Source organism: Mastigoproctus giganteus, chromosome 12 (genome assembly GCF_048544385.1).
Source record: "Mastigoproctus giganteus isolate SK-2022 chromosome 12, ASM4854438v1, whole genome shotgun sequence".
In the NCBI taxonomy this organism is placed as follows: Eukaryota; Metazoa; Arthropoda; class Arachnida; order Uropygi; family Thelyphonidae; genus Mastigoproctus; species Mastigoproctus giganteus.
In genome coordinates, this window is record NC_143586.1 from 97,103,825 (window position 1) to 97,131,422 (window position 27,598).

The 27,598-nt window shown below is 36.1% G+C and overlaps 1 protein-coding gene across 4 annotated transcripts in view; it reads right to left on the reverse strand.

Moving 5' to 3' along the window:
• Positions 1–27,598, reverse strand: part of LOC150077290 (uncharacterized) — a 427,304-nt gene that overhangs the window by 279,987 nt on the left and 119,719 nt on the right. For all 4 annotated transcript variants that reach the window (XM_090386488.1, XM_090386489.1, XM_090386485.1 and 1 more), the window contains 2 exons: positions 25,762–25,916; positions 2,282–2,405 (listed from right to left, as the gene is read on the reverse strand). In XM_090386488.1, coding sequence (XP_090242614.1) covers positions 2,282–2,405; positions 25,762–25,916 — 279 coding nt within the window. The remainder of the gene's footprint in view (positions 1–2,281; positions 2,406–25,761; positions 25,917–27,598) is intronic.

Here is a 27,598-nt window from a genome sequence, read left to right on the forward strand (position 1 = left end):
CCCTCCCCCCATACTTCTCCTTCAACCCATGCACGGTACTAAGTACTATAGGTTTTGATACCTTTCGTGTTTGGGGTTTTCATAAAAAAAAAAAAAAAAAAAAAGTAACTCGAGGCCTTTGCCCTAGAATGCTTTTAGTCTAAATTACTGCACACCATCAGGTATCTCTCATATTACGGAGTTATACTTCATAAAAGGGTTTTCAATGTTCGGGGTGTTTTTTTTTTTACCACTCTCTTAAATGATCCCAACAAGAAATGACAGTCTTCAACTCTTCAGCTGACAGTTTTTGTATTTGCTCTGTTGTTAGCTCATGTCTATGAGCATCAATAAGGTCCTCCACATCCTCTTCGCCAACCTCCAGACTCATTGATTCACCAAGAGTGACAATATCATTTGTCAAAGTACCATCTTCAAATCTGTCAATGTTATGGATGATTAAATGCCAGATGATTATCCGGGCTGAATTTAAGCACCTGGTGGAAATATCATTCCAAGAACTTGTGATCACACAGTCCAGAACGGTGGGTCCCAATAAGGGCCCAACAGCTAAATGGTCAGAGAAACAACAGAACATACGCTACACAACAGACCACTCCCCACACACTTTTTAAATCTCTGGCCTCCACAGAGTTCTGTGTCACTCACAAAGCATACAACGCGGAGATGGGGGAAAACCCCTGGTGCTGTCAGACAACTAACGCACTTAAATCCAGGATGTTGAATTTCTACTTCCAAAAATCCTTTAGCGTGACAGCATTTTCACTAGAGGTCGCTGAACAGCAATTTGCAAACGTTTTCTTGGTATAGATTGCCTTGAAGTTTGCAGTCACTTGCTAGTCCATTGGTTGAAGAAGAGGAGTGGTGTTGGGTTGCGAAAATTTGACAAACAAAGTCAAGTTGTGCCTCAAGAGACTGAAAAGGGTTGGGGATCATGGTCTGGTGCATTACCCAACAGGAGCAGTGCCTTCACAGGAAGCTTATTTTTCTCAAGATAACTCTTCACTGAAGGACAGAAAACTTCAAGCGCCCATTCACTGAAGACATATCTCGTAACCTAGGCCTTCTTGTTACTGGGCCAAAACACTCCCAGCATACCTTTGTTGACTTTTTGTTGTTTAAATACTCTGTGGGTTTTAGAGTGATACACCAGCAAAGCCTTAATATTTCCAGAGGCATTGGCACCCAACAGGAGAGTGAGCCTATCTATCTTTCATGGGCTTATGCTCATGTAAACTATCCTTAGTGGTGTACGTTCGCCTGGGCATTCGCTTCCAGAAGAGGGCAGTTTCATCAACATTAAAAGCCTGCCAAGGAAGATAACCCTCCTGATCAATAAACTCTTGGAATTTAATTTTAAAGGCCTCAGCTGCTTCTTTATCAGCACTGGATGCCTTTCCATGCCTTTCAACACTTTTGATATTTATCCTGTTTTTGAAATGCTAAAACCAGCCTCTTCTGGCTTTAAAGTCTTCAAGTACACAGCACTGCCACACACAGGTTGATGGAGCTTTAAGTTTCAGATCGTCACAATCTGCTTGGCACATTTGCAGATAAACTGTCTAGGAATTGTATCTGCTTTTCCCTAATCCATATTAACAAAAGCCTTTCCATTTCCACAATAAAGTCTCTTCCCTTATAAACCAATGTGGAATCATCACTAACTTGAACACGCTTTAGAATATCCTTTTATTTAACTATTGTAGAAACAGTCGACTGAGAAAAACCATACTCATGTACTAATTTTCACTTCCTTCTTCATGTTTTTTTACCATCTTCTGCTTCACTTTAATGGAAATTTTATCCTTAACTTGTGCTTCAGGAGCAATTGTTATCTAATTTCAATTTATTTAATTATTAAATTCAAAAATAACCACAATTAAATTAATGTAATTATAATTTACAAAAATGCACTCTGCTTACACACTGAACAAGCACATCAAACAAAAAAGAATAACACGTGGGAAGGTAGAACAATAACAAAGATGCTAACTGGTTGAGAATGATCGTGCAAGTGATGTTTTGCATTCTACATGTCTGAAAATTTCCACCCATGCATTGTTCCAGCTATATCAGAAAGCCATCGGTTACTGCAAATATCATCAGTCCTTAAAATAAAAGATCTTATGGAAGGTAAATCGGATGTTGATGTTATCAGAAGTCAAGGCTTCACTGTACTATACTTAACAGCAAATAAAAACAAAGAAAATGTGGATAATCTTAGTCAGTATTAGACAATCAATTAATTATTTTTCAAAATGGACACAATCAAAATATTTACCTGATCATATTCTGAGGATCCAGGATATAATGGCCAACCAAGAAATAATTCTGCAATAACACACCCTAAAGACCACATATCAATAGCTTCACAAAATGGTAAACCTAATATGATTTCGGGGGCTCTGCAACATATTGTGTATATGTTAGTGAATAATGAATCAAAATAAGGATATAAAATAAAAACATATTAATGTTTAAAAAAATAACTTATAATTAAACTTTCTGCATTATACACAAGATCAAAATTGCTTGATAAACTTTCTAAATCCACCACAAAAGGACAGACACTGAAAAAACAATTTATGCATGCATTATTGGGTTCTTTACATGTGTATTTTCTTATCAGTTTATATTTCTCATATTAATGTTAACTATTAGAATACATTATATTATTTTCCATTTGACTGACAATTCCGACTACATATTCACAGTAGTGAATATGTAGGTGAGATATATTTGATACTGGACTAGCCAAACAGTGCAAGTAAGCCAGTGGCTTTTGCTGCATCAGCCAAAAAAGCTAATGTAATAGAAGTAGTGCAAGAATTACTTCCAACTTATGCCTGCGGCTACTGTTAATCTATTAGTCTGTGAATCCCCCTAAGCTAGCAGTTTTCCGACCCACCTAACACTGCCTCAATAGCATCAGCAAATTGCACCCTTTCAATTTAAGTGTATCCCATCTCTGTAGAAGCAGTCTCTCCTGTTAACAAGCATAGACCACGCTGAGAAAAATTCTATTCCATGAGCCTTACACATCCTCTCCAGGGCCAAATTGATTGACATATATGATGACATTGTCATCATACACTCCCTCCTATCATGTGTTGGCAGAATTGCAGACACTTTCAATTTTAACCCTAACTCGCAATTTTTTTTTCAATGCTGACCTACTTGTTAAGTAAGTCTGCAGATCTCCTACTCTTAACATCATTAGTGCCAACATGATTTCTTTGAGGGCATCTATGCTACTCTCCAACAACATTTTCACCCTTTGTGCCCTTAAAAGATATCTGGTCTACATCATCATCAACCTTTGCCCCTGGCAGACATACCCTGGTCCTATTCCACGTATCCTTTTTGCGCATTATATTTCCCGTTTCCCTGACAGTTTTGTTGCCAACAATAACTAGCTCCTGTGGGACCAGCGCATTCTACCTTGAAGTTTGCCGCTGTGATGCCTGTTACACAAGAGTGCTAGTGCTCTCTGGCATTGAATTGGGCAGCTAAAAGCTTGATGGGTACCCCATTTTAATTTCTTTGAGGGCATCTATGCTACTCTCCAAACTCTAGTAGACTCCCATCAGAATGCTGAGTTGGTGCCTAATCTCTTCACACTCTGCACCTAACACATACAAAGACACTCTCCTTGGCTAGGTCATGTCCTGTTTGAGAAAGGGTCATTTCACAAGTAGAACATTTTTTTTAAACTGTGATGAGTTGGAGAATTGCCCACTTCGGTTCTCAAATTGCCCACTCTGGAAATTTGCCTTTAGCCAGCGAGTAGTTGGTTGGTGGAACAGACTTCCATCCCTTGTCGTGGAAGTTGATAGCCTAAATAAGTTTAAGGCTCAGCTGGACAGGTATTTTGAACGAACAGAGGGGTGAAGTGGGAGTGGTTTTTTTTTTTTTTTTTTTGGCTGATGCTGCATAAGCTTGCTTTCTTGCATCAAATGCCTCTACTAATGCTAAGTAGGATCATCAACAGCAAACCATCGATAACAAGTGGACCAATCAGATTCATCCCCTTCCTTTTAGAGTTTATATAAGTAAAGAAATCCTTGCTGTTTTCCTTAGCATCCTTTGCCAAAGATTTCTTGTAATCTGCCTTCGCCTGCCTAACCTCCTTTGTGACTTGATTACAGACAAGCTCATATATATATCAGAGGCTTCTGTGTCGCCTGATAATGTATATGCATCCCATGCATTTTTCTTCTCAGCCACGAGTCTCATTAGTTAATTTGACAACCATTTAGGCCTAAACCTTGAACAATATTTCTTAATAGGTATGAAACGTTTAGTAGTTTCCACTATTAATTCCTTGAATGTTTCCCACTTAGAATTTGCTGTTGGTAACATCATCAGTTGGTCCCACTGTACAGAATTTAAAAACTGTCTGAGACCTTTAGTCACCTTTTTTGCTTCCGTAAAGGTGACTATAGTCACCTTTACGGAAGCAAAAACCCCTTCCTCTGCCCCTGATGGTAATTATACCTTTAAGTAAATCCCACATCAGTACACTGTGATCACTGCCACCTAATGGTTCCTTTATCTGCAAATTCTTAATACACGTATGATCACTTAATACACGTATGATAAACAGATCAAGAGTATTACCCTCTCTGGTTGCCTCTCGATGTTTGTTAGTTGGTTTTTAGGAGCATTAGCAACTAAGGCCATATTGCTTCAGGAATATGCGGTGGTCATTCCCTTGACCTTTCCGCATCCTCCGTATTTGGTGGTGACTGGCTCGAAACCCGGTCTAATCAAGAAGCGTGTGCTACGCACTGCTGCTCCTTCCCATCTGGCTACAGAGACACCTGGTTGCCTCTCGAACATGCTGCTGGAGAAAACAATCATCCAATAAATCCATAAAAGTCTTACTAGTGTGTGAGTTACCAACCCATAAGTTCCAGTCTATATCTGGGAAGTTAAAATCCTCCATTCTGATTTACTAGCCCACTCTATTTCTCTGTACAATTGTTGATTGTACTCATTCGAGTTATTAGGCCTATAACAAACTCCTACTCTTATTTTTGCTTTCACAGTGCGTATGTCACACCAAAATGACTCAACAGTGCACTGTTCATCTATATCAACTGGATGCACTTCTTTTGATTTTATGTTTTTCTTAATTAACAGCATAACACCTCCTCCCGTCCTATCCTGTCTATCCTTTCTGTGCACATTGTACTCCCCAAATTCCAGTTCTGCATTCCTTATATCTGTGTGACACCACGTCTCTGCTATCCCAACAATACCCGCCTTTGATGTCTTGACCAACACTTCAAATTCAACAAATTTATTTACTATACTTCTAGCATTGATATCCATGCAAGTATACATGTACCTATTCTTATTATTAGTTACCCTAACACATCCCATATACCCACCTATTTCACGATGACTGCCATCAGTCCCTGAAACCCACAACACCCCTCGCTCCACACCGCTGCTTATGTACTCCCTCCTATCGTGTCTGGGCAGAATTGCAGACACTTTCAAATTTAACTCTAATTCACAACTTTTTTGCAACATTGACTGTATACTTGTTAAGTAAATCTGCAGATCTCCTACTCTTAATGTCCTGGTGCCAATGTGTACAACAATATCACCCTTTGTGCCATTAAAAGATGATACAGGCAGGCCTCGATTAACGCGATTAATTCTTCCCACAAGCGCATCACGCAAAACGGAAATGCGTTAATCGAATATAATAATCAATAGGAAAAATTATAATTTTTCCAGAAGGACTGGACCTTCTGGAATGTCCATAAAGAATTTTAAAAATACCTTTTAAAAATTTTTTAACTGTATACAACGTAAAAGATAATGAAAATAATTATGGAATTAAATGTTTATTGCATAAAAGCGGTTCCCAAACTGTGTGCTGGGGAATATTTTAAATTTTCGAGGGAAACACAGCGATATTCGACATCTATCGGACACCGCGCGAACTACTAGGTCAAGGTAGTTCACAGTTTCAACATTTCTTATTAAGTTGTTTGGACCTAACTAATAAACGGAACTGTTAGGTATTTCTTTTGGTCTGGGTGCGCCTTGAAAAAATTACTGAGACACTAAGGGCGCCGTAAACCGAGAAAGTTTGGGAACCTCTGACATAAAATACACAATGAAGAAATGACTGTTGCAGAAATATTTGAACAGTGTTGACTTTCTCTTTTCATCAATCAATTTCTGATAGCCAACAACAATCTTTTCTGGGCCCTGGCGAAATAAATATCGCAGAGAACCTCAAAGCTTTTGTTTGGGGTTCTACATGATATGAAAGATTTCATTTAATTCTTTTACCGTTATGTCCTTCGCGGTAACATTTTCATCTGCTCATTTAAAAATTTGAATTTTTATGCAAGTGTGCATTGACTTTATTAGCAGGAGACAAACAAGTAACACGTCTTCTTCCGATGGTTGATGGAACACACCGAGGCAGGCAGCAGGCAAATGTTTGTTAATTGACTGTACGACTCGCGGTAAGCTTAACACACAATTCAAATCTTTTTCAACTATTGCATAAAAAAAAAAAAAAAAATCGTGTTAACTAGAAATTTGCATCGTGTAAAGTGAAAAGTGGTATAATTTTTCAAATAGCGTTAACTGAAATTGCATTAATCGAACTTGCGTTATGCGAGGCCTGGCTGTATATGCCCCTGGCAGACATACCGCAGTCCTATTCCATCTATCCTTTTGCCCCTGGCAGACATACCGCAGTCCTATTCCATCTATCCTTTTTACACAATATATTCCCCGTCTCCCTGACAATAGAGTAACCGATGATAACTAACTCCTGTGGGACCAGCGCCTTGGAGGTTGCCACTGTGTTGCCTGATGCCCAGGAGTGAGCTATGGCATTGATTTGGGCAGCTGAGAGCTTGATGAGCCCCTCATATTAATTTCTTTGAGGGCATCTACCCTACACCTCAAGCTCTCATAGACACCCATCAGAAAGCTGAAATGATGCCTAATTTCTAGACACACTCTCTGCACTTGGCACACACACAAAGACATCCTCCTTGGCTAGATCATGTTCCGTTCCAGAGAGTTCGGCAAACATTTCACAAGTTTAGGCTGTGATGTGTTGGAGAATTGCCCCCCTCAGTTCTCCCCGAGTCACAGCACTCACTCCTGCCACTTCGTGCCCGTTGCTTTTCTGCTCTAGTCTGGGGCATGATATTTTAAATTAATAAGATTAATAAATTTAATTAATCAATTGTCAATACTACACTATCTAATAGAATACTAAATGCAGGGATGACGCGAATTACGCTATATAATTTTACGTTAGAGCTACCTTAGTTAGAACAATTAAAAATTTGAATTCCCTACCACTCTATACAAAAACAATGGCTGCAAGATTTGAACGAAACAACAGCTTTACGTATATTAAGTAGTAATCTAAAAAAACTCTTATCTAAATTAAAAATAAAAATAACCAGAATATCTAGAACTATATGGCTACTTATAAAGTTCAATATAAAATAACAATTAGATAAATAAAATGGCAAACACTTATTGCTTTTTTGGAGGCGGTAATTCACAGCTATAATTTTTAAAGAGAGTCAGCACCCTCTCAGTGGTTAAACAGGTGAAAGAATTTGAAAAACCTAGTGCAAAAAAGAACTGGGACTGAGGGGGGAAAAATAATATATATATATATATATATATATATATTTTTTTTTTTTTTTTAATATATATAAAGTAAATAAATAACTAAATAACAGTATATTCAGTATATAATTTTACCAAGAGATCGAATCAGGGGATGGCAAATATGCAAAATCTGAATATAATAGATGAAAAAATGATACATAGCCAGGAAATTCATCAGGGGACTACCCCTGACCATGTATCAGGCATTATGTTTCCAAACTTGTCTGTAGTATTAGAAGAAAGGGGGGCAATTATGCAGCCTTTTATCATAATACTAGTAGACAAGGTAGTCCCTATGCAGTGTAAAAAATGTAAATTAAAATAAATACTAATTTACAAAAGTGTAATGTGGATTATAATACCAATGTATGTGAAGTGCGGAAGAAGCGAAAGGTAATGAAAATGTATAGACAATCAAATGGTTAGGGAATGGTAAATTCTAGGGGAGGGGAAGGGAACATCTTTTCTCCCCTTCCCTAATATTTACCATTCCCTATACCATTTGCCCCTTCTGCACTTTACAAACATTTGTATTATATTCCACATTACACTTTTGTAAATTTGTATTTATTTTAATTTACATTTTTTACACTGCATAGGGACTACCTTGTCTACTAGTATTACGATAAAAGGCTGCATATTTGCCACCCCCCCCCTTTTTCTAATACTACAGACAAGTTTGGAAATGCAGTGCCTGAAGGAGTAGTCCCCTGATTAATTTCCTGGCTGTGTATCATTTTTTCATCTACTATATTCAGATTTTCATATTTGCCATCCCCTGATTCGACCTCTTGCTGAAATTGTCCTCCCATATCTGAATATAGTGTTGTTTATTTATTTACTTATATATATATTTTACCCCCTTGGCCCCAGTTCATTTTTGCACTAAGTTTTTCAAATTCTTTCACCTGTTTAACCACTACTTCACTTACACGTTCTACTATCCCTTAAACTTCTCTTAGTTCTGGCACCTTGAGTACTTTTCATTTCTATTTTCACAGACACTTTATTTATTCTACATATAATATAATATATATATATATATATATATATATATATACTGATACGAAAATGCAATAGTGTTTTTAATGTTAGATATAAATAATAAATTATATCAGAACCGATTAATGCCATCTGTACGAGATTAAACGTTAAATCTGTCTGTAAATATATAATAATATGTACGGTAGTAGTTGAATGTACCTTGAAGGTGAGGTATAATTAGGTCGGTATAGTGTAGACCCATTGCAGCCTGTGATATGCCATAACCTATGGCGTTTCACAGGCTACAATGGGTCTACAATATACCGACCTATTTATACCTCACCTTCGAGGTACATTCAACTACTACCGTATATATTATTATTATATATATAACAGGTACATACAGTTATACAAAATAAACAACATAATATACATCTTGTTGCATCAAACTATGATAGGAATGAATGGTAAAAATGAAACAGCAATCTTTGTCACATGTGAGAAATTTATCAAATTTCTCCGCAGCACAATTGTTATCTTTCTCAAGTTGACCATCTACTCATGAATGTATACCACAATGGAATTATAAGGATTATTAATTTTTTAATGAGAATTACAAAAATCCTGTGCATCATTTATAAGAGTATCTGTATAAATTTTTCCAGTAATTAATATCAACATGTTCCAAACGTGTAGAGGTACCTTTAAGCCACTGAAACCAGAGTGGACGTATTTTCATCCCTTAGACTGTATCGTCTGTATCTGTATTTATTTATGGTATTAGTATTAGTAATGTTCATGTGGTGCAAGGAAGCCTAAGGATTATGCTGCCAGCCAAAAAAATGAAAGAATAAAATAATATTAATAAAATCTAAATAAAATAAATATTAATTAATAATAAATGAAAGGCAAATAGACAATGTATGTGTTTCTCTCCTCCTGTAGGTAACTATCCAGCTGACCTTTGAATTTCCCCAAAATGTCAGCCTCTACCACTCATGAGGTAACTTATAACAGTAATTATAAGTCGCTGACTAAAATAAAATTTCCTGCAATCCAGTCTAATCATTATTAATTGTGAAAATTTCACCCTCAATCATTTTACTTATGCCTCTCACAGCCTTAAACACCTCAATCAAGTCTCCTCTAAGATGCCCAGTTCCCAAGTGGTGCAACCCACATATTCAAAGTCTTTCCTCATATGGACATCTATTAGATGACTATTAATCTGGCAACTTCATTATTCATCCAACTTGGAATCCTCCTTGTGGAGTATTTTTTTAATGGTATATATCAGAGGTTCCCAAATTCTCTCGGTTCACAGCCCCCTTAGTGTATCAGTAATTTTTTTCACGGCCGTTGGGCAAAAAGAAATACCTAACAGTTCCGTTTATTAAATAGCTACGTCCAAACAACTTAATAATTAATGTTGAAACTATGAATTATCTCAAGATAGTAGTTCACGGGGTCCAACAGATGTCGAGTATCGCTGCGGCACCCTGGGGAGCACAGTTTGGGAACCACTGGTATATACACATTCAAGACTTCTGGAATTAATGTTTTAAAGGTATATCAGAATTCAATTGAATCTGCTCTCTGTGAGATATCTACTCAGTTAATAGAGGTCATATAGCACCTTAAGCTGTCATAATTTCCTTTCCTGAAATTATAACCCATTCCTTTAACTACTGCTACCTCTCTCTCTCTCTCTCTCTCGTCATCAACCACCATAGAATTCTGCGATCACTTCCTGCTACTGGTTCCTGTACTGTCAGCCAATTATGTCATCTGGTTCATGGGTGATGATCAGGTATAGAATATTCTTTTCCCCTAGCACTTTCCCTAACATGTTGATATAAATAACAATCATCTAGTTGATTTAAAAATTTTGTCCCCCATGTCGAGTTACCTTCACATTTGTTCCAATCAAGTAGAGGCAAATTAAAATCACCCATAATAAGACGTTCACACTTACTTGCCCATTCCATTTGCACATAGAGGCTCTCATCATAATCTTCATAATCAACTGGCCTGTAGATTACTCCCAATCTCATTATGCCTTTGCTTCCAATAATCTCACACCATACAGATTCTATACTAGCACACAAAGAGCTTGAATCTGAGGAAGCTTTCTTCGTGCTCAGAATGCTTTTGATAAGAAGCATGGCCCCACCACCCCTAAATACATTGTACATACAGTACTGAAACTCATCATTCCTTATCTCTGGGTGGCACCATATTTCCGTAAGCCCCATTATGTCAGCGTTACTTGCAGTTTGAATTCACACATTTTATTGACGACACTTATGACATTACTGTATAAACAATTAAGACTTAAGTGTTCTTGTAAACTGACACACCCTTTGAAGTTATTTAAGCTTCTTCCCTGGCATTAGTACCCACTCATATGAAATGTTTCTTCCCTCAGAAAATCTTGATATGATCTGTTGCGGTAACAAACAAGAACTCTTGAGGTATGTGCAAGTGTTACTTTGACCAATATTATCAGATATATCTATATTATCCCATCCCCCCAAACTAGCAGTTTCCCTGAACTTTTAAGGCAAAACCCTTGCACCACCTTTGTTTTAATGTATCCTGTCTCTACAAAACAGATTCCTTCTACCTACAAGTGCGGGCAAAGCTGATAAAAATTTCCCCCCAAAGCCTTGCAGAATCCTTAAAGTCTTAAGTTAATCCACAAGGATTTTAGCATATCTTGAAGGCACAAAGATTTTCAGGGTGGGGGGGGGGGGATGTACCTTACAGGAATGCAAGAAATGAGAAATGAAATCTAATTTTTGAAATTCACTGACCATATTTTAAATTAAGTATATTTTCATAATTCACATCTTTGTCGTTTCCTTAAAAGATATGAACAACACTTCTGAAGCTACTCCATTCTTCCTTTGTTTCCTTTTCAAATTTGATCACCACTTCTTCAAGGTGCTTGTCTGAAGTTAACTTTTTTATGTGACCCAATAAAAAAATTTTGAGTTTTGCATCAGATAAGCTTGGATATTCACTGCAAGCATACTATATTTTTGTATTCAATCCTTTTTGAAACTAGAAAAAGTTGTTTCTATATTGCCACTGTTTACCTGTCCAATGCTAACTTTGTGCTCTGCTATCCCATTCACAATATGAAACATGGAATTTTAGTGGAATCTGATGGCTGACCCAACACACACACACACACACACACACACACACACACACACACACACACACACACACACACACACACACACACAACCTTTAAGTCTCCACAAAGCAACCAATTATGGCCTTCATATTTAACTTTCTTAGGTAGAAATTTCAGGTTTTCATAAGTCTCCTTTAAGTAAACCAAAATAATATGTTTCCCATATGAAGAACAACTTTTCAGGATAGTTTTGGAGAAATCGATATAAATAGTTTCCATCTGCTTGCTTGATATACTGGAGTATACAAACTGAGAATCATAAACTTGAGTTAACAAAAAAACAGCATTAATCCAGAAATACTTCTATACAAGTGAATCTTCCTGAGAAAAGTATGAATGAACACCTCCTCATCTAGTCTATACCAATAACATGACATCTATGAAAAGAATATATTTTTTGCTAAGTGCCTTGATCTCAACATCTCTACAGAAGATTTTGGAAAACGCAAACCACTTGCCAAATTTAGCTTGTTTTTGTGTGAACCGTTTTGGTTCACTTTATTGTCAGGAATCAGCATTATCATCATAAATATCACACTATGAACTATTATCAGTGCTTTTTTTGTAAAGAAATAGGTGCTGGTACTCGTCATTTGCTATTAGGAAAAGTTGAAAATTACAAGGATATGAAAAGTACTCTGAAAATTTTTTTTTCCTGATATTGTTATTTTAGTAGTAATGTTTTTAGACAAATTAAGTGTATTAACACACAGTTTATTAAGCATAAATTTATTATTGAAGTATATAAAAAAATAAGTAAAATGTGAGTAAAATAAGTAAAAAATAATAACATAAGTAAAAATAATTTCATAATAATTTCCAAATTTTTATTAAGTTCTCATCCGACACCCTATGCCAGGGGTGGACAATCTTCTTTGAGTGAAGAGCCATTTTTGATCTAATAAAAAAAAAAAGAGAGAGGATCTGAAGAGCCACACCTCAGCTCAAGCTGGGGGGGGCGATAGTTTTTTAAGAAATGGAATAGAGTAGGAAGGTGTTTATTAAAAAAAAATATATATATACATATTAAAATATTATTTATTAATACTGAAAAAACGTAACAAACATCCAATTAGGTACAAATTAATGTGACTTTTGCTGATGAACTTCTTGAGCAAGTGTCTCTCAACATCATGCAAACATGTCATAATTAAACATGCTGAGCTGTAAACATACTCGCATTGTTCAGACGACGGTTTCTTGATTTATTTTTAATATAGTTCATGTTCAAAAATATTTTCTCGCAGAAATACGTCAAACCAAAAACTGAGAGAAATCCAAACGCAAATATTTTCAAATTTATATATGGGTTGGAAAGCTGCATTTTTAAAGTCATCTATCGCCGTCCATTTGTGTAGAGCTGCAAGGGCAGCCTTTTGTCTCTCCAAATCCTCAATTTCAGTTTTAAGGCATTTTAGCCTTGCACTCCACATGGTCCTTGATTTTTAAGTGCTCTAACTCCATTTCAAATTGTGCTTCATGTGAGCTGTAAAGTTAAAGAGTCGCAGCTGCATGCGGCTCCCGAGCCACAGGTTGCTGACCCCTATTCTATGCCAACTTCTTTTCTTCCTCTTTGGGTGTCAGTTGCTGAATAAAGTTTCCGAAGCAGCCATGAATCGACATATTTTGCTGGATCGAAGCAGATCAGCGGTGGGCCTACAATTTTAAGAAACAGTACTGAAGAAATTGTTTTTGTCATCAACGAAGCGCTGGTTGGGCTGGTTTCATTTGTGAAAATCCTCATTCACATTCACTCAATGAAACTGGTATCGTACTCAGAGCATTCATCAAATGCTTCAATTCTTCCGAAACCTTCTTATCTAGGTATAGCTGAAATCCATGAATTGCATCTCTTTCTTTTAACTGCAACCTAATTGACAATTTTATAGCTTCACTTTTACCAAATGCCAACAATTCATGTTTAGAAGAATTAATACCTTCATTGTCCTCATTTTCCTTCTCTCGCCATCAGTATTGTCACTAGTTCTTAAATTTGAATTTTTTCTTTCTTTTTGAAATTGTCCAAAATGTCGGTTTAATTCGGATAATCAGGTACTGTGACCATGTAAACAGAGATAGGGAAAATTTACAGAAAAATGTGGATAATTCACTTCTGCAAAACAACAGATGATTATTTAGTATTAGTATTAGTAACGGCCGTATGGTGCAAGAAAGCCTATGGCTTATGCTGCACCAGCCAAAAAAAAAAAAAAAAAAAAAAAAAAATTTGTCAGGGTAAAGGAAGAAAATCACTTTTCTAATTCTCGAACAGGGCGCTTACTGTTGATTCACAAAGGTGTCCAAACTTTTGCCCATGAGGAAAGTGAACTGAAACAGAATTTTAAATTTTGTTAATTATCAAAAAAATTTTCTCATTAAATGTTTTGTTCAGTAAATGTAATTGTGTATTGTACTTAATAAAAGTTTTAAATATTTTCAATTTTACTTTTACATGTAACAAGATATGGAAAATGTAACACACTAAAGAAATCTAACTTTGAATTTTTTTGAATATGGCCCCTGTATGGGAAAAGGTTGGACACCACTGCAGTAGAAAGTGGGACAGATCCCATTGGGAATACACCTTGATCTGCTCACTCTTGACTAAAGCGACTCCTCCATATGTGGACAAGTGGTCAGATAGGTTTTACCAGGTACCACTAAGTTGTAGAATGCTTTAGCTCTCTTAACTCGCACAGCAGCACTAATTGCCTAAATTGCCTGAAGGCCAGGAATGCGAAAATTTTCTTCACTCAACGGAAACTATTTTAAATGTAACTTCCAGGGGGAATTCAAAATAATTCGTTATAAAAGGACTTCATTAAACAGATGCCCGACTGAGTAATTTAGAATTATAAAAATCATTATACAGTTTTATATAGAAAATATCTTAAAAATAGACAGTAAAAAATGCAAATTATTAAAATTTAGTTAAATAATTTTAAGCTTATTTGAATAGTAGGTAAATATGGGGAAAAAATTTACGGAATATTACAAATTTAGAAGTGCATTGCATCCAAATGTCACACGTCACTGTTAATAAAGGTTCCGGTACGCCATACTGATGCATAATATCCCAAAAAAAAAAGCACTGACTATTATACTCTATTAATAACACCACACTGAGAGGATCTGGTGAAGAAGGTATAAGCAGATCAGAGCAATGCATAACGGGTCCAACAGCAGAATAGCAAATTTAGATAAAAAATGTCATTTTAAATTTTAGTATTATAGCCTTACACTTTATATAGAATGGCAAAAACATTAATAATTTCCATGGTTTTTTGGCTCATGTCAGATCATGGCAATAGGAAAAAGTAAAGCCCTTTTCTTACATTAACTCCATTTCTTCAATATTTCAGCAAAAGTGTAGCAAACTTTGTGATTTTTTAGTTGCCCATGATTTATTTTAGTTGTCAAGTTTCATTCCAAACAAAAATTTAGCAACATGAGTTAGGTCTATGCAACCTCTTATTACCATAATGTACATGTTATTTTATGTTATGTTATGTTATTTGGTTTTTAGGAGCATTAGCAACTAAGGCCATATTGCTCCGGGGATATGCGGTGGTCATTCCCTGACCTTTCCGCATCCTCCGTATTTTTGGTGGTCAAGGGCTCGAGCCCCGGTCTAATCAAGAAACGTGTGATACGCACTGCTGTTCCTGCCCACGGAGGAGCCACATGCATCATGTACAGAACTGATAGAAGACAACTTTCTGAACACTTCTGTTCTCCCCTTGTATTCATGAAAAATGAGGAGCCAGTCCACCTTTTAGTAATAAAAAATACAGAATGATTTTTCCTTATTTGATTTAAAAATCATAGAAAAGTATAACATTTTATTAAAAAAAAAAAAGAAAGTGCAAAATGGAAAAAAATATATATATATTACTAAACTCAGTATATAGGAATTACTGAATATACATAATTTGCCAAAGACCAAAATCACATCACTACAGCCTTCTGCTGCTAACTGCATAATCACAGAAATGGCCATCTGCAAGATTTCACTGCATTACAAACAGCAGTATATTTCTTATAAGGGAAGTACAATGCTATTTGCAAAAGACAGTAATGTCTATTTGCAATTTAATACAATCAATACAGCTACTTCATGACTTACGTAAGGGTTGCATTCCGCGGAACTCTAGGTAAGTTGGAATTTCCCCCATGCTTGTGCAGCAATTGCAAGTGTGTTCGCTGAATTGATTGAACCAAAAGAGAAAAGTTTGATGAACATGTAAATAGAATTTTTTTTTTTTTTTTTGGTAATTTGTTCCAAGTCCTCGAAAGTTGAAATTTTCGCTACCTAACTAAGCTATTTATCTCTATAAAAGATTGTTTTTATAATGGAAATTGCACTACACTTTCATTGTTATCACATGTTCTGTTATAAGAATCAATTTTGAATGCATTTGTGATATTTTTCTAAAACACATTTCTGGGGGTAACAACCTAAAAACAATAAAAACAATTTGCACTTTCTGATTTATTGGGCTTTTCTGCGAATGCAATCTATTATAAATGTAAACACGATCTTATTGCATTTGCGATAATACTGATAACTAGAATTCTGTGGGTATTTTTGTTATGGTATTATAATTTGAAATGAGTTCCCCTTCACTGAAATCATATAAAAAACATAAATATATATTCAGAATCCTCTCTTCATTCCTATTTACTTATTACAATGGTGAAGGAAAAGTGACCAACAGAAAGTGCAAGTGCTGGCAGTGCTAGGAAAGGAAACAAAATTGATTTAGAAATGAAGATGAAAATGATTAAATAAAAAGCAGGACAAAGTTTGTCATCTATTGCACGGAATTAGGTCTCGCTGCTTCAGCGTTGAATACTATTTTAAAAGACAGTGAGCATATAAAAGAATATGTTAAAGGATTAATGCATTTAAGATCAACAGTGATCACAAAACAGCATTCAGGTGCTATATCGAAGATGGAAAAGCTATTAATAATATGGATGGAAAATCAGATTCAGAAGCAAGTGCTCCTGAGTCCCAATGGCCATTCAAGCAAAAGCAAGAAGTATTTTATGAAGATATTAAGGATAAGTATGGCAAACTCCAAGCCAAGTTCGTGGCGAGCAATGGGTGGTTTAATAGGTTCAAGCATTGTACTGGTTTCCAAAACATTAAAGTATGTGGTGAAGTCACCAGTGCTGATTCTGCAGCTGCAGAGAAATTTTGTGATGTGTTGGAAAAAACCCCTTATAAATCTCCACAGCCTTCAGCTTCTGAAGCGGTGTGCTTATCAGCTGGAGAGTTAATTCTGGCAACGATGCTCGAAAGGTAAAACGTGCTGATGTCATGCCTGTCTCCTCTATTTTTGTACCCTTTTGTAATTTTTCCTACGCATGAAATAAAAAAATTGAATAAATAATTCTATTTACATGTTTGTTCAACATTACTTTTTTGCTTCAATCAAATTTGGGAGTGCTGCATAAGCAATTAGGGAAATTCCGAAGAATGCAACCCTTACATAAGTCGTAGCAAATTTGTCAATGAATTCACTAGAGGAGAAAAAGCCTATAGGCTTTTATTTTAAATAATCACTATTATTTTAAATAATCACTATTATTTTAAATAATCTGATGATATATTAAGGAATCCTTATGGCTTAGCTTAATTTTCAGCACTCACCTGATAGGAATCAGCTTAGTTTGATGAAAGTTTCAACACGTACATATTAGTTATGAAATTTTAAAATTCCGATTAGTAACTATTTTTAACTTAAAGAAATTATGAATTTAAAAAAAATTAGAAATTAATAAATGAGCTTTAAAAATTGTTAAAATTTGCCTAAGGTGCACATTCCATTCATAGTTGTATAATTAAATTATGCATTAAAAATTAAAATAAAAGTGAGATAAAAGCTAATAGCCGTGCACGAGTGACTTAGGCAAATTTAACAATTTTTAAGCTTATAATTTAGTAATTTCTATTTTTTTTTTTTTAAATTCATAATTTAAGTTAAAAATAGTTACTAATTGGAATTTTAAAATTTCATAACTACTATGTATGTGTCTTTATTTATATCTTAAATAACCTTTATTTAAGAAAACTGTTATGAACCAACAGACCATGTGCAAATAACGGTTCATTTAAAAAAAAAAAAAAAAGAAAAAAAAATTAAATAACTTGATATATATGTTTCCTGTTAACTATCATGTGACTTCAACATTGTGTGACCTGGGATGACGTGTGAAAAAAGATACAACCCACAGCTAACTGCTGGCATTAATATATCAGCTATCTTCGAAGCATAAAATTATAAACTGTCACAAGCCAGCAGAGCTAAATCAAAATTTTTTTTTTAAATAATTTCCCCTACTAATAAAAATCAAGAGTGTGTATGTAAGCAGACAGATGTCAGGGTAAATAATAATAATTTTTAAACATTTCATTTAAAACTAAAAACAGATAACCACTAGTCTACACAGATTTTAATGTTTCCAAAAATGCTTTTTTATAAATAGTAAGAATTGTTTTCTTAGATATACATCCGTGTATGTGCGATGTGCATTCTACTTCCTTTGTCACTGATAGGTATAGACAAACCTGCAAGTGAGGAAGCATATAAACCTGTGAACTGTTTCTTCCACATTCATGTTTTCTGATGCAACACGCTAACTACTATCTGCTTCTAATGTGATTTTCATATTCAGTGTGTGACAAGGGCAAACTGTTTGTTTAAACAATTCACATATATTTTGTTACATTTCCGGTAACTATATTGTGAAAAAACAAATGGAAGATATAAAGATACCTTCCAGAAGATATTAAGTCACAAAGGAGGTTGGCAGATTACAAGAAATCTTTGGCAAAGGATGCAAAGAAAAAAGCAGAGTTCTATACTTATGTAAACTCTAGAAGGAAAGGGATGAATCAGATTGGACCACTTAGCATTAGCATTAGTAGAGGCATATAATGCAAGAAAGCAAGCTCATTCAGCATCAGCCAAAAAAAAAAAAAAAAAAAAAAAAAACACACACACCACTCCCATTTCACCCCTCCGTTCGTTCGAAATACCTGTCCAGTTGAGCTTTAAATTTGTTTAGGCTATCAACTTCAACAACAAGTGATGGAAGTCGGTTCCACCAACCAACCACCCGCTGGCCAAAGGCAAATTTCCGCACATCAACATCCGTACTTAACATAGATGGGTTGACTATTGATGATCATGCTCAGGGAGCTGATAAACTGAATGAGTATTTTGCATCTACATTCACACATGAGGAGTTATTCAAGGAGGGGAATGCCAGAAGTTTATCAAACTATAACAGGGAGCTAAATGATTTTGTAATAACTGGGAGTAAAGGGGAGCAGAAATTGTTGAAGTTAGTTACACGGGAACATTCCTTTTAGGGAGTCCAGGATAGTGAGCTTCATCCTAAGTGGACATTGCCCGCTCCGGAAAGGCACTTGGGGTGGATGGGATCTATCCAGTTATATTAAAGAGGCAGCAAAGAAAGTAAGCAAACTATTAGCCATAATTATGAGCTTCCTTGGACTCAGGGAAGGCCCCATGGAATGGAGTTGTGCAAATGTATTGCACAATTCCAGTCCAATTCACCTTTGTGAATTGCCAATTCACAAAGGGGGGGGGGGTTATCAAAAGGTGACAAAATTAATTATAGATATGTCAGTTTAACTTGTGTTCCGAGAAAAATAATTGGGTCACTCGTTAAAGAAGCATTGCACGATCATCTAGACAAGACTACAGTAATAGTTAAGACACAGCATGGGTTTGGTAAAGGGAAGTCTTGTTTGACCAATTTTATTAGAAATTATGATAGTGGTCACAAAGGAACAGAATGCAAAAATTAAATTTGATATCATATACTTGGATTTCAGGAAAGACTTTGATATTCTTGCACATGGAAGAGTTCTGTACAAAGAAAATTGTTATTAGTGGAGTTCCCAAGGGTTCGGTGCTGGGCCCATTGTTGTTTTGTGTATTCATCAATGATATTGATGAAGGTACATCAGAATTAATGTCCAAGTTTGCAGATGATACAAAGGTTGGCAGGGCTGTTAACGACAGTAAGGACAGTATGCTACTCCAACTGGATCTATATAAGATGGGCTGAGAAGTGGCAGCTGAAGTTTAACATTGAGAAAGGCAAAGTACTGCATATGGGTAGCAATAACCAAAGAAAAACATATCAGCTGTGTGGTAATTAGTACACAGTACTTTCTTAGTATGGGTACTAAGAAAGGCTTACGTTCTGAAAATTGCAGGGGCTGGAGAGTAGGCACCTATGAGGTGCTCTGATTGAGGTGTATAAAGCCTTCAATGGGTTCAGCAAGCTGAATTCTGATGGGATTCTTCCTCTTGCTCAGATTAAGAACCTCAGGGGGCATAGGTTCCATTTTGCATTAGTAGAGGCATATGATGCAAGAAAGCAAGCTTATGCAGCATCACTCAAAGGAAAAAAAAAAACTGCTCCCATTTCACCCCTCTATTCGTTCCAAATACCTGCCCACCCCAGCCTAAAATTTATTTAGGCTATCAACTTCCACAACGAAAGATGGAAGTCTGTTCCACCAATCAACTAACCGCTGGCTAAAGGCAAACTTCCGCACATCTATCCCAGAACTGTCTTTCCTCAATTTGAATTTATGCCTCTCAGGTGATTATTCTGAGAAAGAGGAAAACTACAATCAGCACTGAGCATGCTCAAACCATTCAAGGCTTTATACACCTCAATCAGATCACCTCGCAGGTGCCCAGTCTCCAGACACTGTAATCTGCAAAACTTAAGCCTTTCTTCTAAAGAACAACTCTTCGTTCCATTCACTAATCTTGTTGCCCTTCTCTGTACTCGTTCCAACAGCTCTACATCCTTCTTAAATTGAAGCCTCCAGGCCTGTATACAATACTAAAGGTGTGGCCTGACAATTGCCTTATACAAGGGGATAATCACCTCTTTATCCCTGCTAAAAAATTCCTGTATATCATTGACAAGACACAATGAGCTACTCTTACAGATTGTCTGCACTGTTCAGAAAACTTCATATCTGCCTGCACAATTACTCCCCAGTTCCTTTTCGTTTTCTACCACTGTCAGTGTAGTACCACAGAGTTGATAGGTTACTCTGGGGTTACTGCTTCCCATATGTAGTACTTTTCATTTGTCAATGTTAAACTTCATTTGCCACCTCTCAGCTCATCTGCTCAACCTTTCCAGATCCTGCTGCAGCAGCAGCATAGCATCAGTAGTGTCCTTAACAACCCTGCCAAACTTTGTATCATCTGCAAACTTGGACATTAAGCTTGATATACCATCATCAATATCATTCATAAATACAGAAAACAACAACAATGGACCCAACACTGAACCCTGAGGGACTCCACTAATAGCATTAGTCCATGATGAGCAGTGTCCATTGATTACCACTCTCTGTCTTCTCCCACTCAACCATCCCTTTATCCATAGCAGCAATTTGCTTCCAATTGCACTCTGCTCCAATTTGTGCAGCAGTCTTCCATGTGCAACAGTATCAAAAGCTAAGATCATTTTCTAAGATCAAATATATGATTTAAAAGTTATTCCCTGCATCCAAGTTTTTTGTGACCACATAATAGTATCCAATCAAATTGGTCAGGCAAGACTTTCCCTTAACAAATCCAAGCTGTGTCCTAGCTATAACTGAAGTCTTGTCTAGATGATCCTGCAGTGCCTCCATTAATTTTCCTGGAACAGAAGTTAAACTAACAGGTCTATAATTACTTGTGTCGGCCGTTGATCCTCCTTTGTGAATTGGGGTCACATTTGCACATCTCCAGTCCATGAGTACCTCCCCTGAGCCCAAGGAAGCTCTCATAATTATGGCTAAGGGTTTGCTTACTTCCTTTGCTGCCTCCTTTAATATAACTGGATAGATCCCATCCACCCCAGGTGCCTTTTTTATGTTTATCTTCAACAATTTCGCCTCCACTTTCCCCTCAGTTATTACAAAATCATCTAGCTCACTGCCAGAGTTTAATTCACTTCTGGCATTCCCCTCCCTGAATAACTCCTCATGTGTGAATGTAGATGCAAAATACTGATTTAGTTTGTTAGCCACTTGAGCAGGATCATGAACAGTTGAACCATCAATATCCAGTGGACCAATCTAATTCATCCTTTTCCTTCTAGAGTTTACATAGGTAAAGATCTCTTTGCTGTTTTTCTTCACATCCTCTGCAAAGATTTCTCATAATTTGCCTTCGCCTGCCTAATCTCCTTTGTGACTTGGTTACAGACCAGCTTATATCTGTCACCAGCTTCCATGTCACCCATTAATTTATTATGTATCCTATGCATTTTTCTTCTCTGCCATATGTCTCATTAGTTCATCTGACATCCCTTTAGGCCTAAACCTTGAACAATATTTCTTAGTTGATATGTAAAGCCTAGTAGCTTCCAAGATAAATTCTTTGAATTCCTCCCAATTTGAATTTGCTGTTGGTAACATCAGTTGGTCCCACCATAGAGAATTTAAATACTGTCTCAGACCATCATAGTCGCCTTTACGAAAGCAAAAACCCTTCCCTTTACCCTTGATGGTAGTTACCTCTTTGAGTAAATCCCACTTCAGCACACTGTGATCACTGCCACCTAGTGGTTCATTTATCTGCAGATTCTTAATGTATGAAGAATCACTACTGATAATCAGATCAAGAGTATTACTCCCTCTAGTTGCCTCCCGAACATGCTGATATAGAAAACAATCATCCAATAAATCCACAAAAGCCCTGCTAATGTGTGAGTGAGCAACCCACAAATTTCCGTCAAATCCGGGATATTAAAATCCCTCTGTTATAAGACTATCTCTCTCTCTCTCTCTCTCTCTCTCGCTCTGATTTACTGGCCCACTCTATTTCTCTATACAGTTGTTCATTATACTCATCAGAGTCATTAGGCCTATAACACACACCTACTGTCAATTTTGTTTTTCCAGTGCTCTTCTGTCACACCAAACTGACTCGACACTGCACTGTCCAGCCATGTCAGCTGGCTGTACTTCCTTGGATTTTTATGTGTTTCTCAATCAATAGCATAACCCCGCCTCCCTTCCTATCCTGTCTATCCTTCCTGTACACATTGTACTCCCCAAATTACAGTTCTGCATTCCTTATATCTGTGTGACACCACGTTTCAGATATCCCAACAATATCTGCCTTTGATGTTTTGAGCAACACCCCAAATTCATCAAATTTATTTACAAAACTCCTAGCATTGGTATATACGCAAGTATACGTGCACTTGTTCCTATTCTTAGCTACCCTAATGCAACCGATGTGTTTACTTGTACCACAATGACTTCCAGCAGTCTCTGAAATACCCTGTATCTTGTTTTCCTGGCTTTTGCTCATTCCAATAGAAGCAGTGCAAGAATCACTTTCACCTCTGCCAGTGGCTACTGTTAATCTATTAGTCCTTGTATCCCCTCAAGCCAGCAGTTTTCCGACCCACCTAACACTGCCTCGATAGCATCAGCAAAAACTGAGGAAAGACAGTTATTGAATGGATGTGCAGAAGTTTTCCTTTTGCCAGCCAGTGGTTGATTTGTGGTACAGACTTCCATCTTTTGTTGTGGAAGTTGATAGCCTAAATAAATTTAAGGCTGAGATGGACAGGTATTTGGAACTACTGCTCCTGCCCACCTGGCGGCTCCATAGCCAGGTGGGCAGGAGCAGTAGAGCATAGCACACGCTTCTTGATTAGACCGGGGTTCGAGCCCGTGAGCCACCAAATATAGAGGATGCGGAAAGGTCAGGGAATGACCATCGCATATCTCCGGAGCAATATGGTCTTAGTTGCTAATGCTCCTAAAAACCAAATAACAACAACAGCAGCAGCATATATATGTCATTGCTAATGGTAATGCTAATAGAATATCATTTGGGAAAAATGTATATGCTGCATATTTTGGAATGAAATTAAGCGACCAAGATAAAGGTTCCCCGCACCAACCATAAAGTTTTGCCATACATGAGTGGAGAACTTACAATTGTTATAATGTAGTAAAAATAAAGTCAGGACATTTGCTGTTCCCATGGTGTGGAGGGAGCTACAGCATCATATTAATGACTGCTACTTTTGTTCTGTAAATGTAACAGGTTATAATGCAAAGAACAAGCTAAGCATTGTGTACCCCAAAAATGAATGTTACTTCAGCTGTAAGGCCAGTAACTCCAAGGACCTGTACTACCAGTACCATCTCCACCAGTTGTTCCTGAACACATGCTACCACATGTCGACTCCGACATTAGTGATCTAGAGGATGATATAAATATTGTGACGAATGAATTCATAACTATGGACTACATCTGTTTGCATAAAGTGAACTCAATGACCTTGTGAGAGATTTATACTTATTCAAAGGATCTGCAGAGGAGCTTTCTGGGTTAAGACTGAAATCCAAATATGTGCTCATCACAGAAACAGTTTTTTCATAGTATAGACATTGTGAGAAAGAATTAGTTCCCCTATTTTTACAAAGAAAGCTTATAATATATTGCAACAACATTCCTGCAGTTATGAACTATTCAGGAATTTTCTACCAACCTATAGAATGGAAGTTATTTATTAACTCATTAGAGCAGAGCATCAAAGGAGTTTTCTCTCATAATGGGAAAAAACATCTATTACTATAGAACATTCCTTACTTTTAAAAGAAAACTAAGAAAATATTAAGATTTTTTTAAAAAAATTCAATACAAAGATCATGACTGGCTATTGTGTGAAGATTTTAAAGTTATTGGTCAACAACTTGGTTACACAAAAATACCTTGCTTGCAGCAAAAGTGGGATAGTTGAGCAAGAGGAAAATGCTCGAAAGAGAAAGCGGCCACGAAGTCACTTTCTGACACCCGGTTGAAAGTACCATTATCTCCACTGCATAAAAAGCTAGGTTTAATGAAACAACTAAAAATTTGTCCAAGTCCTGAATAAAGAAGGAAACTGCTTCAAGTATATTTGCACTAATTCCCATTGCCTACCTCTGAAAAAATCAAAGCAGGAATTTTTGTTGGACATCAAATCTTCAAGTTCCTATGTTGGACTCTATATTTGAAAAATCTGAACCAAATAGACAGGTGCTTGGACTGGCTTTCAAAACAAAATTTTTTGGGAAAGAATAAATAACCAAATTATGAAATGATCATGAGTGACATGCTAGAAAAGTTCAGAAAACTAGCCTGCAATATGAGTGTTGAGATATACTTCTTGCACTCTCTCTCTCTCTCTCTCTCTCTCTCTCTCTCTCTCTCTCTCTCTCTCTCTCTCTCTCTCTCTCTCATCTATGTGCCAGAAAACAGATAGTACATGTGAAGAGCTGCAGGAAAGATTCCATCAGGTTATAAAAGCAAAAGATAAAATGTAACAAGGGAGATGGAAAATCAATATGATGGCTGACTTCTGCTGGATGCTAAAAAGAGGAATGGCCACAGAAACTATCTGCCTAAGGAAGTCAAAACGCCACAAGTTTAACCCAGTCTAGTGAATAATTAAACTGGGTTAAACTTGAGCTGGGTTAAACTGGGTTAAATTCAGGGTGTAGCCATCTATGCTCAATAGGTCATAGCCTTTGATATTTTCACTTTTAAATAATTTTATATAAAAATAAACTATTTGTAAAATCTATAAAAATGAATAATAAACCAGAAGCACCTCCAACCACTATTTCCTTTTTTTTTGTAAAACATTCTGATGTGATAGAGCAAATTTTGTCTAACTTTCAAAACTTCAAGGAAAAATGTAGTCCAAATTACTTATCAGCAGTAAAACATCAGAGAAATTTTCATAAAATGCAGACAGCGTAATTAAACATTTAAATTTATACTTTCACTGGGGAAAAATATTAAAATAACATATACAATAACACAGTATACCTATAATATCGTGACTGCAAATATGTCGAGCATACAGCTTTGGATACATGACTAGCTGAACCAAAATCTATGACTTTTACACGAAATGGATGACGGCCTGGATCGACAAGCATGATATTTTCTGGTTTTAAATCTGCATGTATCAGTCCAAGTTGCTGCACAAATAGTTTACAAAAATAATAATAAATACATAAATAAAATTTTAAAAATATATACAATTTTCATAAATATATTAAAGAAAACCATAATGAATATAACAAAATTTTTGAAACTAACTTTTACACAAAGAGACTAATTGGTACTCGTTCAGCTCCTGTATTACACAAGAGAACAAATACTAAAAAAAAAATTTTAAATAAAAATGTGTTTACAGAAGTGTAATTTGAGAGGCCAATGTCGCACTATGTCATACCTACAAACTATTTCGAAACTAATTTTTTTTTTTCATTTCATACACATAAGTAAATAAAAGTAATAGAGATAAGAAAAGTAAGTAAAAAGTGTGAAAGAAGAAAGAAAAGAAAGGTGGGGAAAAAATAATAATAAAAAAAATAATAATAAATAAATAAAATAAAAAATTAATACATATACAGGAATACTTTGCATAGCGTGGTTTCGAACAGCGTGGGTTTCGCTATAGTGCGGCTTATAAAATGAAAAAAAAGTAAACTGTTACGCACCAATACATTTGATATATATGTATGCATTGTAATGCCAATATGTAGGCCAATGCGTTATGGATTCAAGGCCACACCGACTGTTGTCGCAACTCTCATTATATACGGACTCTGCAAGCATTCATACATTAGTAATCACTCTAGATTCCGAGCGGCGAGGTCGTTGACTGTGCGTAAGCTGTACAAATATTTTTCGCTGTGTATTTTTATTAAAGAATATTTTTTAAAATCGTTACTCCTTTATATGCAAATATAGATGGAAAGGAGAAATGTAATGAGTGTTCTAAACGTAAATGGTTGACACTAAATAATAAACTAAAAATTATTAAAAAATATATGAAAATGGTGCATCATATGCTAAGATAGCACAGGACAAGAATATGAACAAATCATCGGTACGAATGTTTCTAAAGAATAAAGATAAAATAAAAGAACATGGAATGGCAACAGCATCTTATATGTCAAAAATGATTTCTCTTTACTTTCTCCTTTCAAACATTTTATTTACTTCTCTTATCTTTACTACTTTTATTTACTTATTTATTATACTATTATGGTCATTGGCTATCAGTTACCTTTGTCCATAATTAATTTCCTTTTTCATACTCCTCCACCCGTTAATCTTTACAACACACACCACACACAGAGAGAGAGAGAGAGAGAGAGAGAGAGAGAGAGAGTTTTAAAATCAAATGAAGCGATGGCATTCTATTATTACTCCACCCACCTGTCTATCAAAACACAAGAGTGACAGTCACTTTTTCAATAAATTTTATGGTTGCTATACTTATCCGATATGTGTATTTTGTTTTATTTATTGTACGAGTACGTATATTCAATAAATGTGTAAATTATTGAATTTTAATTCTACCATCCTGCTAATTCTCCCACCCCATCTACAGCTTTTTCTTGATAACTTATGGTAATGTCTGCTTGAGATTACAGGGGAGGTTCCCTCCAACATAAATGGTTCACCTTCCACATGTGTTATGGCCATAGTTCGCAGCAAATTTTTGCAATTCGTCAGTAACAGCAAAGTGATATGCCCAATTTTTACAATCGCCATAAGAGGAAGCGTTCAACCTTCTATTTCTCTATGCAGCATATCATCCCTTTGAGCCATTTCAAAAATTTCTAAATCAGTATGTGACTTTATAATT